Genomic DNA, 13915 nt, shown 5'->3' on the forward strand with positions numbered 1-13915 from the left:
TGACTCCGGTTTGAACAATGTAAGGCTGAACACCGTTACTGACAATCCTCATTTTGGCTGCGTGAGATTCTCCTGTTTTGTTGTTGAGAAACCGAAGCGTGAGCTGTTAAAGCTCCGCCCTCTTCTGGAAAGCGGGAGGGGAGCAGCAGCTCATTTGCATTTAAAGAAACGCACAAAAACAGCGTGTTTTTGCTCGCACCCAAATAAGGGCAAATTTGACAATCTATAATGATCTGTGGGGTATTTTGAGCTCAAACTTCACTGATACATTCTGGGGACACCAAAGAAATTTATTACATCTTGTAAAAGGGGCATAATAGGTCCCTTTTAAATGCTACAAGTGCAACAACATACTACATTTATAATATAATAATAAAAAATAAATAAATAAATAAAATAAAACAACCTATTGCATAGCAAAAACCACTCACTTTAGTGCAAAAAAAACAACAACCATAGCAACTCCCCTTTAAATCAATTAAAACTGGTTATTCATTAGAGAAGCCATATTTCATAATCCTTCATAAGAACGTCATGTTCTTCCACAGTAATAAATCAGAGACTCTATGTCTGCTCACAGGCTGGTGACCCATGGTGAGTTTGATTAATTTCTCTGCTCTTAACGCATTCTGTTATCAACGAGGAACAGGGCATCTGTTCTTAGCTGGCTTTAGAAAGGCCAGACAGCCCGGGAAGTAAATCTCTCAATGTTGATGCGGGAGAGACAAATCTCCTCATCAGAGCACACTGAACTGCTGGGTCACATGCAGAGGTGCAGAAATAGGTCTGATTCACACCTGGAGAGAACAGTGACAGTGTGCTAAAATCACTGATGGAGTGTGGAATTCACTGCTGGGATTTTGAATCCTCTTGAAATTATCATTGTCTCAGCAGATGCTGCAATGATCACAGGATGACAATGTGCCAGTTTAAAAAAACAAGATACATGCTTCTATTTTAGCACTATTTTAAGTTAAAAGTTAAAAGGTAAAACTCATTTTCTGCTCTTCATATCATTCAAAGACCGTGGTTAAGCAAAGACAGCTTTATCACAATTTGGATAAAATTCTATAATATAATATAATATCGAGGTAGATATTAACTTCACATGCTGTTTCATTCACCAAAAGACTTTTAATAAATAAGCTGCCACTGTGTCTTTAGCTAGGTTAAAGTGATCAACTCTCACTCCTGACACATGAGTGTTCTCACTTCAGCTCAAGAAACAAACACTTCTGTCTAACAATGCTGGGTTATTTATGCATGACGATCATAGTCTTTCGCAGCCAGCAAGCTGCAGGCTGCCCAGAGAGGATGGAAGAAAGTGAAGGAGGAAGTAAGAGAGAGAGAGAGACGCTGACAGAACTGGAGCATCTTTACCATGTCTGGTTGGAGCCTGAGGCCTGTTGGAGGGTTTTGCCAATAATGAAGCCTTGAGCTGGCATCAGGAGTTACAGTAACAGTTGTCTAGTGATGTCACTAGAGGAGGACTGTTGTGCCCACTGGTGTGTAGAGGATCATTTAGAAGAGCAAGGCCTGAAAAAAAACCTTCACTAAATCACAACTAACAAGGTTTCTGAAGCATTCTGAGTGTGTTTACGACCATTGTCACTATTTAGTCACTATTAAACAAGCAAGAATACCATTGCTCTAAATATCATTAATATTGAGTTACCACACTTGCACTTTAGACACTATGGGCCCTATAAAACACCTGGCGCAATGCGATGCAAGGTGCAGCGCAAGTGTGTTTGCTAGTTTGCGTCCGGCGCCGTTCGCGTTTTCCCGTTCAGCGCCACGTCCTTAAATTAGTAAATGCATTTGCGCCAGTTAGTGCGCCCATGGGCATGCTGGTCTAAAAAAGAGGTGTGTTCAGGCGCATTGGCGGCGCATTGCTATTTTAAGGAGCTGAAAATAGACTGCGCCATAGACCAACTCAAACCTGGTCTAAAGTCTAAAGTCAATGGCGCAATATTTTTTTTGTTAGAGCGCGTTGGTAGAAACTGCGCCTCTGGGCGCGTCCACAGTGCGTGTCGACTTTGCTTATTACACACAGGGATGCGCATCACACAAACATGCCAAATATTAAAAACAAAAGGATTACAGTTTAAAAGAATATTATTGTGTAGGCTACATAAATATAAAAATGTAATGATGAATAGTCATTGCGTGTATTAGAATTAGGCTACCTATTTTCAATTCAGTCTATTACTACTTATAATGATGAACTCAGATCGCTTTCTTCGCTTGAAAAGCGTTCAGCTTTTCCGCCAACAAATTCCGCCATGTAAATAGCAATCCGCCATGGCGCGAGCGCATCTCGCTCTTAAAGGGAATGGGAGATGACACTCTGATTGGTTTATTGAACGTTACGCCCATTACTCATTAAGAGAATAGGGACAACCCATTTCAAAAATGCGCCCCGGCGCATGGACCGTTTTTCCGTTTAAAATAGCAAAAGTGGATTTGGACACGCCCTGAGTGCACCTGCGCAGTGCGCTTTACACTTTGCGTTTAGATCGTTAAAATAGGGCCCCATATTTTCAATTTTTGCTCTGACAAAAATTAGCTGCAAATGAAGCTACAGCAGAATAAACCATTGCACATCTCAGAGCAACACAGTAGTGGTTTTTCATTCCTGAATGAATAAGTGTTTTTGAACAAACCAATTGAGTGATTGATTGATTCAGTGACTCACTCTTAAAGGGTTAGTAAAATAGCAAAAATGAAAATTCTGTCATTAATTACTCACCCTCATGCCATTCCACACCTGTAAGACCTTCGTTCATTTTCAGAACGCAAATTAAGATATTTTAGTTGAAATCCGATGGCTCCGTGAGGCCTCCATAGGGAGCAATGAAACTTCCTCTCTCAAGATCCATAAAGGTACTAAAAACATATTTAAATCGGTTCATGTGAGTACAGTGGTTCAATATTAATATTATAAAGTGATGAGTACATTTTTGGTGCACCAAAAAAACAAACAAAATAACGACTTATTTAGCGATGGCCGATTTCAAAACAGGAAGCATCGAATCATGATTCGATACACTGATTAATTTATTCTCCGATGCTTCATGAAGCAGTGTTTCCATAACTAAAAATGTCATTATTTGTTTGTTTGTTTTGGTGCACCAAAAATATGCTCGTTGCTTTATAATATTAATATTGAACCACTGTACTCACATGAACTGATTTAAATATGTTTTTAGTGCATTAATGGATCTTGAGAGAGGAAATGTCATTGCTCCCTATGAAGGCCTCACGGAGCCATCGGATTTCAACTAAAATATCTTAATTTGTTTTCCAAAGATTAAAGAAAGTCTTACAGGTGTGGAACGGCATGAGGGTAAGTAATAAATGACAGAATTTTGAATTTTTGGGTGAACTAACCCTTTAAAGACAGTAGCTGTGTGTAAAACAGTGTACTTCTATAATATATATAGAATGCGGAAAGCAGTTTGCGTGAAGAGTAGTATGTCCGAATCTTTAATATTCACAAAGAAGTATCCAAAGCGAATACCAACTGTCACTGTAGGTCACATGTCATTGCCAGCATAGTGGATTTAGTATGTCTGGGCTGCAGTTATACTACACACATGCCTACTATAGAGAATGTATTTTTTTTTTACTGCTCACTATGTGATTTCAGATGCTGTTAATCACTTTTTTGTTCCTGATTGAATCGCTGTTTTTGAATGAATCGGTTGAAGGAATGATTCAGTGACTCACTTATAAAGATGGTCACTTGTTTTGTTCCTGAATGAATCTGCTAAAATCAAAAGGTATTTGGTCACAATCAGGTACAAAATTTAAAAGCTAAAGTCCAACCCAACTATACTTAATTTTCCGCGTTCCGCTCTGTTTCGCGTACAGAGTGCTCAAGCCTTTCAAAGTATTCTCCTTTGTCCATGAGCGCAGAAAGACGCATTTGACACATACGCACTATATAGTGGACTTTGTTTTCAAGCGCTCAAGTCATTCGTGTATGCGCTGTTCTTCTTCAGCTCTTTTTCCTGTTGTGGTGGTTAGCAAACAGCGCTGTATTACCACGTACGCCCCCTTCTGGATTGAAATGAGAATCGACTGTATTCTGACTGTATTCGTCTGATTGCATGTACCACTACACCCCTAATTTATAGCATCGAAAAGCTTGTTCTAGATAAACTCTAGGAGTAGATTATGACTTATGACGGGGGATTTTTCTAACCCTTTAAACCAGATGCAATATACACAGGTGTTTAAATGACTCAAGCATTAGTCACATGAAACAAACCCTCCTCCACTCCAATCGTGCCTGTGGTTACAGGGCTGACTGTCTGAAACCACATAATAAATTTAGCGAGTGGGTAGCCAGAAACCGTCAGAATAGTCAATCGTATGCAACAGTATTTGTGTAATGATGTTTTAGAAACTAAACACCCAAGTCATTGCCCTAACTTGTATATTTTTGTGTGACTTTTTTTGAAGGTGACCCTGAAAAAAGCTAATGAAGCAGTCATTCTGTTTCCCCTAAAGCTCATTCAGACAGCCACAGTGCGGAAAGCTGCCAGCTAGGGTTCAGTTACCATAAGGAAGGACACCAAAGCCAAAGTTTTGTCATTGCAGATGTGCAGAAGATGTGCAGAGCTCGTATGTCGCTTTAAAAACAAAAGCCAGATCCAAATGCACAGTCGGCCACTGCGACAGAAAGCAAGATGGGATGTTTGAAGGCCAAACACAGCCTGTGTTGAGGCTGTACACACACCGCCGGGCCTGGAGATTTATTGTCAAAACATTAGCGCCGGCATCAGCTGCATGTGAAGAGCCCTGCTGTGAATGTCAAACTTTAACCGGTTTAAGTATTCACCGGGTATGTTGAAAACATTCTTTAGTGAAAAATTTGTAGAATGCAATGGCACTGGCTTTATCAATGGGAAATGAGGATATGAAGTCAGGAAAGTCTGCAGGCCTGTAATGAGATGAGATGAGTCACTCTGAAGCAGCTGGTGGTTTGAAGGAACAGGTCTTCACAGCTCATAATCAGACACTCTTCCACTGCTCTCCTTCCTCTTGTTGTCTGTCGAGACGGTAATGTCACAGAGGGCTGGAGAGAGACAGAGTTGCAAGAGGGTCTCAGAATCTGTCACACCTCAATCAAAGGATAAAAGGATTGGCAATGAAGTGTTTAATCATTATCAATATATACTTTTTTTTTTTTTTTTTTTTTTTTAAATAAAAATAACTCTATAAATGAGTTACTAATGACAATTATTTTTGTGCCCTACACTTTTCGGATCTCCAAAGCTAAACAATGAACTAAACATAAAAGTGTTTTTTTTTTAAACTAAGGTTTTTTGAACAAATGTGTCTGTGTTTAAATAATTTCAATTATAATTAACATTAGGATAAAAAAAAATCTATATTAGCTAATGCTGTAAACTATATGAACTATATAGGGAGCCCTTACTTACACATTTCTATAAAATTAAAGGTTACAGTTAACAACAGAGTGCAAATGATTTAGAATTCATTATTCACATTTTATCTTGGCTTTCCTTGCCATAACAAATGTGCTTTTAAAACACAAAGTTGCAGCAACTAAAGCCACGGCTGATCTCCATCATGGTGACTTCAAATGAAACCCTTTTCATTAAAACAGAAATGACAGAAATAAAATAAATCTGGTAATATGTGAATATGGTAATGCTGTCTGTGGAGTTGTTTAATCAGATCTTGAGAGATTTAATGTATTTTATCTACAGCTAATTTCTTGTGATTCTCTTTCCTTCAGTGATTCTGCTTGTTAACAGCAGGTGTTCATCATTAATGCTCAATCATCATGCTTAAAGGTGCCCTAGAATTAAAAATTGAATTTATATCAGCATAGTTAAATAACAAGAGTTCAGTACATGGAAAAGACATACAGTGTGTTTCAAACTCCATTGTTTCCTCCTCCTTATATAAATCATTTGTTTAAAAGACCTCCAGAAAACAGGTGAATCTCAACATAAAAAGTTCTAGGGCACCTTTAATTATCTCCTTAACTTCAACACTGCTTCACTGGTTCTTTAACTCTGTAGTGTGCATACACATGGACACTGGTGTTAATTTAACATGGGTGTTTTGTTGTGTACAATTTCATAAATCTTACCCGTTCCATTTACGTATTACTGACAAATATGAATCACATTCAGTTTATTAATTTGTTTGTTAAAACTTGTTCAAATAGAAACCTTAAGACCGGACATAATTGTTTTTGAGTGCAAATTTATTTAAACATACATTAAATAATCAAGACATTACTAACAGATTCATTAAATATAATGAATATGATAATATAGTGCATGTACGAAATGTTCCCCTCTAGAGTTCATTTCTCTAGTAAACTAACATGCTGTACACACTAAATGACTTGCCTGAGGTAAATATAATTCTACGTGAGATATTATTCCCAAGCTGTTTTATTAATATATTTTTGCTCTGATTGAGAGATTACATGTACATATCGATCAATTGTCTCCTCTTCTTCTTCTGCGCTTTTTACTGGTAGCAAACAGCGTTGCGTTACCTTGCGTGCCCCCTTCTGGATTGGAGTGTGGATCACCTTTGACTGACTCTATTCGTTGTGTGACTGTATGCACCGAACCATGACGTCCGTACCGTGATGTTATGTTACGAATGCGTGTACCGTTACACCCCTAACTACTATTGATCAAAACAACAACGGATGCCCACATCGAAGAGCAATTGTGTGAGGGGCAGACAATGGATAAATATGAAACATTCTAGTGCGCACGCATCGAGCGCCTTTGTTCGCACATGGTTGAATGCATCAAATGCATACTTTTAAAGACTACGTTCACCTATAAACACGCTAAAATGAAGTATATTTTGGGTTTAAGACATTTCTGTCTATGTTGAACATCTCAGATCATTTCAGTGTCAGTTAGGATTAGACGTGCCGATTTTCGGTAATACGATATATCACGATAATGAATGTGCACGATTTTGTTATCGTGGGCACTTAAAAAATACTGTGAATAATTATTTATTACGAATTATTAAAATTTTTATAATACATTTTAAGAATACTTTCCCCATCAACTGCATCGCAACACCGCTGTATACTGCGTCAAAAGGACACGCGACCCATGTAAACAAGCCCAACACGCATGAGAAGCACATGGTGGAACGGGTGAGGGAGACGTGCTTAATGAAAGTGCACCTTCACTCTTTGACAGCAGAGGGCACTGATGGGACAGCAGAAATATAGCGGTTACACCGGAAACCCGAAAACAAAGGAGTTGCACTACTGAACAGTATTTAAAATGCTTCAAGTAGCCATTGTGTTTTTTTGTGTTCGCAATGTTGTTCATCACAGCACCAAATACTTTAAGACTTAAATAGGCTATTCATTTTCAAATTTAAACATTTTTATATTTTAATCTGGACTACAACATGTCCTATAATGATTAACATTGTGTGTTATTGTTCACAGTAACATAAGGCTTAATTAGTTAACATGTTAATTCATTGTTACCAAACTGACAATGAAAAATACTTAGAAAGAATTTATTAATCTTAGTTAATGTTAATTTCTTAGTTAATGTTTAATAACATTACTAAAATCAAAAGTTGTATCTATTATTTAATGGACCTGAGCTAAAACTAACAATGATCAGTTGTATTTAACTAACAGTAACAAAAAGTAATACCTTGTGTACAGTGGCGGACTGGGACAGTAAATCAGGCCGGAAATTTGACTCCACCCCAGGCCACCTCTGCTGCACCAAATTCATGTGTCCACCAGCCTGCTAAACTTATAGGGTAACCCTGTTAGTTGATGTAACAGGTAGACTACCATTCATAATAATAATGGATAAATAAATAAACCCTCAAAAACTCCCTAGGAATAGACCATCTATACTACCACACCAAAGACAAATATAAAATTGGCTTACACATTTTAAGAAGGGATAATAAAAGATACATATTCACATGTTAAAATATTTATATTTTATATATTTCCAATGCTCAACTCAAGTATATCAAAAGTATCAGAAACACAAACAAAAACAACACAAACACAAAACAAACGGTTCGGTTTGTTTCATAGTTTTAGAGTCACGGTTTCGGTACCATTGTTACAACGGCGTTGTATGTATTTATGGAAAAACTATACTTTCAAAAATATATATATTTTCTCATATTATTTAGAATATTCTAACTACAAAAAACAGCACAATTAAATATAATAGATTAAAGATACAAATAAAATAAACTAACTTCAGTTTTTTTTTTTAGGGAGGTCTAGCATTAGTTTTTAGGTACAGAAATTGAATAAAGTAATAATGTAAAACAGCATTGCATTTTGGACTATACATTAAAGATTATTCTTTATTAAAGTTACAAAAGCTTTTTAATCAAGAGCAGTGAGTGATTTCTTCGTTGTTGCTGTTCAATTAAAATAAAGACTGTCACTTTAAGAGAATGCACTGATACAGTGTTCGTATTTAACAAGAGTGAATGGTTTGTCCACGGTTTTATTTATTTTTTTCATGTTGTTGTAATGTCTGGGAACCCAGAATGTTCATCCATCAACAGAAACATATATTAACTGAACCCTGATTGTTTTACGTGTTATTTATATTAAACCATATTACAGATGCTTCGTCAGATTTAAGTTGAACAGCGGTCCGAGCGTGTGCCGAACCGAGTGTGGAGAACCGAACGGATCGATTTTTTTCCCCCACCCCTGGTAAATATTATGTAAATGTAATTCTGACCGACCTGTTCCCTTACCGGCGAACATGGCTGGGATTTTGCAGCAACTTGCTGCGTCTGTGGCCAGGGCTTTTCTCCTTTTTATGCGTTCCCTCTCTGCTCCTCCTTTGCGTTTACGCTCCATTTTTTGCACTATTTTTCAAGATAAAGCCTGCATCTGGATATAGCCAATTAGGCAGTGCTTCGCTGATGTTGGGTCATGTGGTGGTGTCATTTTCACTCCACGATCGCCTGATTAGTAGATTCATAAGTGCGTCAATTAATTCGCAGTTGCATACAGCCTATTGCACGTCAGTCTGATCGACAGCACAGCGGCAGCCGGCAGGCCAGAATGACCATCAGGCCACCGGGAAATGTCCCGGTGCTCCCGATGGCCAGTCCGCCCCTGCTTGTGTAACAAATGTAGCTATTACTCATTCTCAATCTTAATGTATTAACTAATGAGACCTTATATAGTGTTGTTCTTTATAATTCCTTTGCATTTTAATCTGTTTGAAATGTTTTACTTAATTTTTTTGTGTACTGCATTATTGTATTTAAATGTTCAGAGATCTTTTTGTTATAAGAAAAAGAGTTCTTAAACCTGTTATACTGTGACACTTTTTTTGCAACTTATTTTAATACCGTGATAATACCGTATACCGTGATAAAAGCTTCAGCAATTATCATGAAAATTTGATTTACCGTCACATGCCTAGTTAGGATGTTGGTTTAGATGATATCTGACGATTTTTACTGTATACAGTGAGTCAGCAAGTTTTTGGAAAAGAGCTTTTTTTAATGTTCAGTTCCTGACTACTACACAAGATATAAAGCTAATAGGAGTCTGGACACCCTGAGTTTGAGCTGGAGTTAGCAGTTTTCACTAATGCCTATACTGCACATTTGTGGTCTCACTTGTATTTATCAAGTGTTTATTTATTGAAGCAGGTGTAGCCATTCATCAAACTGAATAGGCAAAGGATATACAGCATAAACAGGTGCCCTATCCCAGCTTTCTCAGTAAGGTATAAGAAAGTGGTTTCAATTGAATAGATTCTCCTCAGCATACGACCTTCATATATCCATTATCCTTATTGGCCTGTATCTAATTACCATGCCTGTTGTTGTGACCTGGGCAGTGCTCCAAGTCTACTCAAGCACATGAGTGCTCAGATCTGCTAGAGTGCGTCTACAGGTCTTCCTTTTGTTTTTGTGCTGTGTTGTCTCCACATGGCCACAGTTCTGGATTAGCTTTAGGGTGATAGCGTACCACTGCCTCACTTCCTGTCCCATTGTGTCCTTCCTATCGAGATACAATAGGTCACCTAAAGAGAAAGCTCTCAAGCTAACTATCGCAAGCTGCACTAAAACAAATCAGTTATGAATTATTCATAAGAGGGCATTGACTATATAATAATACTGTGTGGCTATTCTTGGCGACAGTCTTTGTTGGAGGAAGAACAAACATGTTAACTAGTTGTGGGAAGACGGTCATCCACGAGGGAGTCTCGAAAAGCTCCAGGTGTAGATTACAAACAGGCTTATACACTGACTAGTATCCTGACATTTTACGACATGTCTGTACTTGTAAATTACACATTTTCCCTGCAGACAAACTATGGGGAGTTTGCAACATCACTGCATAAGTGAATTACATGCTTACTTGTTTTCCATTTTTTATGCTTTGCCCCTGGAAAGGATGACAACTGGGAGTTTGATGGAATTAAGTTCTGGGTTTTTGTATTTATTTAAGTTTCCATCAGGCTCTATCAGGGTCTTTTTTTATCTCGCCATACAATAACAATGAACGGAGTGTGGAAAAGACTCCTTAAAACAATAAATAGACTATATTGTGTGTCCGTGGTTGTACGAAGTAGATGTGATTAGGTGGACTGTAACTGATAATGCTGGAATACAGGATGACACAATCTGGAGGAAAGAAAGCAACAGTAGGAAAGAAAAACACATGATACTGCGACTGTGAAGAATGTTAGGCTTATGTGTGTGTGTAGAGCTTAATAAACTTCACTTTCATTATTCAATTCTAAGTCTACTTAGAATTTAGTCGCTGTTTATAATTTAATGAAATTAGTCACATTTAAAGCGCTTATGGATTATTTAGGTTTTGATGTAGACTATATTGACATTCTGTTTGTAGCTCATGTGGAGAACGAGGAGCAGTACACTCAAGCTCTGGAGAAGTTTGGAGAGAACTGTGTGTACAGAGATGATCCTGACCTGGGATCAGCATTCCTGAAGTTCTCAGTCTTCACCAAGGAGCTCACAGCCCTATTCAAGAACCTGGTGAGGACATTTATTTTGTGTTTATGTGATTTTATGTAGAGCAAATGGGTTTTAAACATCTTACCTACCAGCTTTTAAAGGGTTAATTCAACCAAAAATGACATTTCTGTCATTAATCACTCACCCTCATGTCGTTCCAAACCCGTAAGACCTTTGTTCATCTTTGGAACACAAATTAAGATATTTTTGATGGAATCCGCAACGTCATAACCAATTTCAAGGACCAGAAAGGTAGTAAAGACATAAGAATTTGTTGAATAAAGTTGTTATTTTTGTTTTGTTTTTGTTTCCCTTCATAACATTAAGGTTGAACCACTGTTGTCACATGGACTATTTTAATGATGTCTTTACTACTTTTCTGGCCTTGAAATTGGTTATGACGTTGCCATCTATAAGGAGGTCAGAAAGCTCTCAGATTTCATCAAAAATATCTTAATTTGTGTTATAAAGATGAACGAAGATCTTACGGGTGTGGAACGACATGAGGGTGTGTAATTAATGACAGAATGTTCATTTATGGGTGAACTGATTGGACCTCTGGGCATTTATCATTCATTCTGTAATTTTTGATTTGGAATATTTTTTTCTTATTTTAATTTTGCATACTTAATGAATAATTCCCCTAACTTCATGTTTGTTTGAATACTACTCAAACCATCTAAATTTCCTCCTGCTGTTTTGTTTCCTCTCCATCTTGTGTGTTTATCTCTGATTGCTGTAATAAGAAAGACAATTGCACAGCTGGGAAGACAGACATTTGTGTAATGGTGTGCTTTCACTCTCTAGTTTCAGAACATGAATAACATCATTACCTTCCCATTGGACAGTCTGCTGAAGGGTGATCTGAAAGGGGTTAAAGGGGTAAGTTCATTACTTTAAGCCTATAAATGCTTTCTCTCTTTTTGGCAGTTTATCAGCATCATATTGATTAGTGCTTGTCACAAGGTGTTACAGGCACATGATAGTCAGCCAATACACAATGGATGGATAATATTCCTTGGCAAGCAGGTCTTGGGTTTCATGAGTAAATCACATTGCCTTTTGGGAGAATTTAAGTTACTTTTTTGCATTTTATATGTTATTCTATTCTATTCTATTCTATTCTATTCTATTCTATTCTATTCTATTCTATTCTATTCTATCTTATCCTACCATATCCTATCGTATATCATAACATATATAATATCATATATCATATCGTATCCTATTATATCCTATCGTATACTGTTGTATCCTATTGTATATCGTATCCTATCGTATCATATCCTGTCTATCCTATACTATTGTATTGTATCCTATCTTATCGTATATCGTATCATATATTATCATATACCATATTGTATGCTATCCTATCCTTTCATATACTGTTGTATCCTATCGTATATCATATCCTATCATATCATATATGATATCGTATCCTGTCGTATCGTATTGTATATTGTATCGTATCATATCGTATAGTATCGTGGCCTATCCTATCCTGTCGTGTATCCTATTCTATTGTAATGTATCCTATTATATCCTAACCTATCCCATCGTATCTTATCCTATCGTATCATATAGTATCCTGTCCTATACTATCCTATCGTTTTGGATCCTATCGTATTGTATCCTATACTATCATATCGTTTTGCATCCCATCGTATCCCATCGTATCCTATTGTATCCCAACATATCTTATCCTATCGTATCATATAGTATCCTGTCCTATACTATCCTATCGTATTGTATCCTATCGTATTGTATCCTATCGTATTGTATCCTATCGTATTGTATCCTATCGTATTGTATCCCATCGCATCCCATCGCATCCCATCGCATCCCATCGTATCCCATCGTATCCCATCGTATCCCATCGTATCCCATCGTATCCTATCGTATTGTATCGTATTGTATTGCATCCTATCTTATCGTATTTTCTATCCCATCCCATCCCATCCCATCCTATCCTATCCTATCGTTTTGGATCCTATCGTATTGTATCCTATACTATCATATCGTTTTGCATCCCATCGTATCCCATTGTATCCTATTGTATCCCATCGTATCTTATCCTATCGTATCATATAGTATCCTGTGCTATACTATCCTATCGTATTGTATCCTATCGTATTGTATCCCATCGCATCCCATCGCATCCCATCGCATCCCATCGCATCCCATAGTATCCCATCGTATCCTATCGTATTGTATCGTATTGTATTGCATCCTATCTTATCGTATTTTCTATCCCATCCCATCCTATCCTATCCTATCCTATCCTATCCTATCCTATCCTATCCTATCCTATCCTATCCTATCCTATCCTATCCTTCCACCCTGGCTTTTGTAAATTTCCCCTAAAGATCCCATGTTACTTTGATATTACCATGACGATTTGTGGCACAGTTGGTTCAGAATAAGATAACTCAGACACTGGAAGTTTTCTTTTTTTTTTTATCAGCAATGCAACTTTTAAACAAGTTCCCCAACGCTGTTGGTTGAATGTGTCTGGTGGAAAGTCAATTACCAGTCTTAGACCCCTGTCTATTTATGCTCACATGAACACGCTTGAGCGAAAGACAGCTGGTAGCAGCTCTATACTGAAGTGATTCTCAGAATGTCGTTTTAGGCCGCCTTAGTTCATTAATGTCCACTGTGACCTCCTGACCTTTTCTGCACCATGTGACTCTGTCTTGTTAGCTCTTAGGGGGAATCTGATGTGATTTACTCCTAATGAGGCTCTTCACTCTGCTCCCTGTCTCGTTTCCCTGGAGACTTCTCTCTCTCTCTGCGATGGGGCTGAAAAGACATTCTGCTTGGGTGATGTGATTCCTTAAATGTGTAGTTAAAAATGAAAGGATGGTTAACTGAATCAGTGAGA

General features: G+C 37.5%; 1 protein-coding gene across 6 annotated transcripts in view; it reads left to right on the forward strand.

Annotated features, from left to right (window-relative positions):
• The window catches only part of asap2a (ArfGAP with SH3 domain, ankyrin repeat and PH domain 2a), a 93283-nt gene that overhangs the window by 34992 nt on the left and 44376 nt on the right, over positions 1–13915 (forward strand). For all 6 annotated transcript variants that reach the window (XR_010892471.1, XR_010892472.1, XM_067366569.1 and 3 more), the window contains exons 3-4: positions 10907–11052; positions 11839–11913. Coding sequence is in view for 4 of the 6 variants with exons in the window: in XM_067366569.1 (XP_067222670.1) it covers positions 10907–11052; positions 11839–11913 (221 nt within the window). In the remaining 2 variants the exon portion in view is untranslated. The remainder of the gene's footprint in view (positions 1–10906; positions 11053–11838; positions 11914–13915) is intronic.

This window comes from Chanodichthys erythropterus, chromosome 18 (genome assembly GCF_024489055.1).
Source record: "Chanodichthys erythropterus isolate Z2021 chromosome 18, ASM2448905v1, whole genome shotgun sequence".
In the NCBI taxonomy this organism is placed as follows: Eukaryota; Metazoa; Chordata; class Actinopteri; order Cypriniformes; family Xenocyprididae; genus Chanodichthys; species Chanodichthys erythropterus.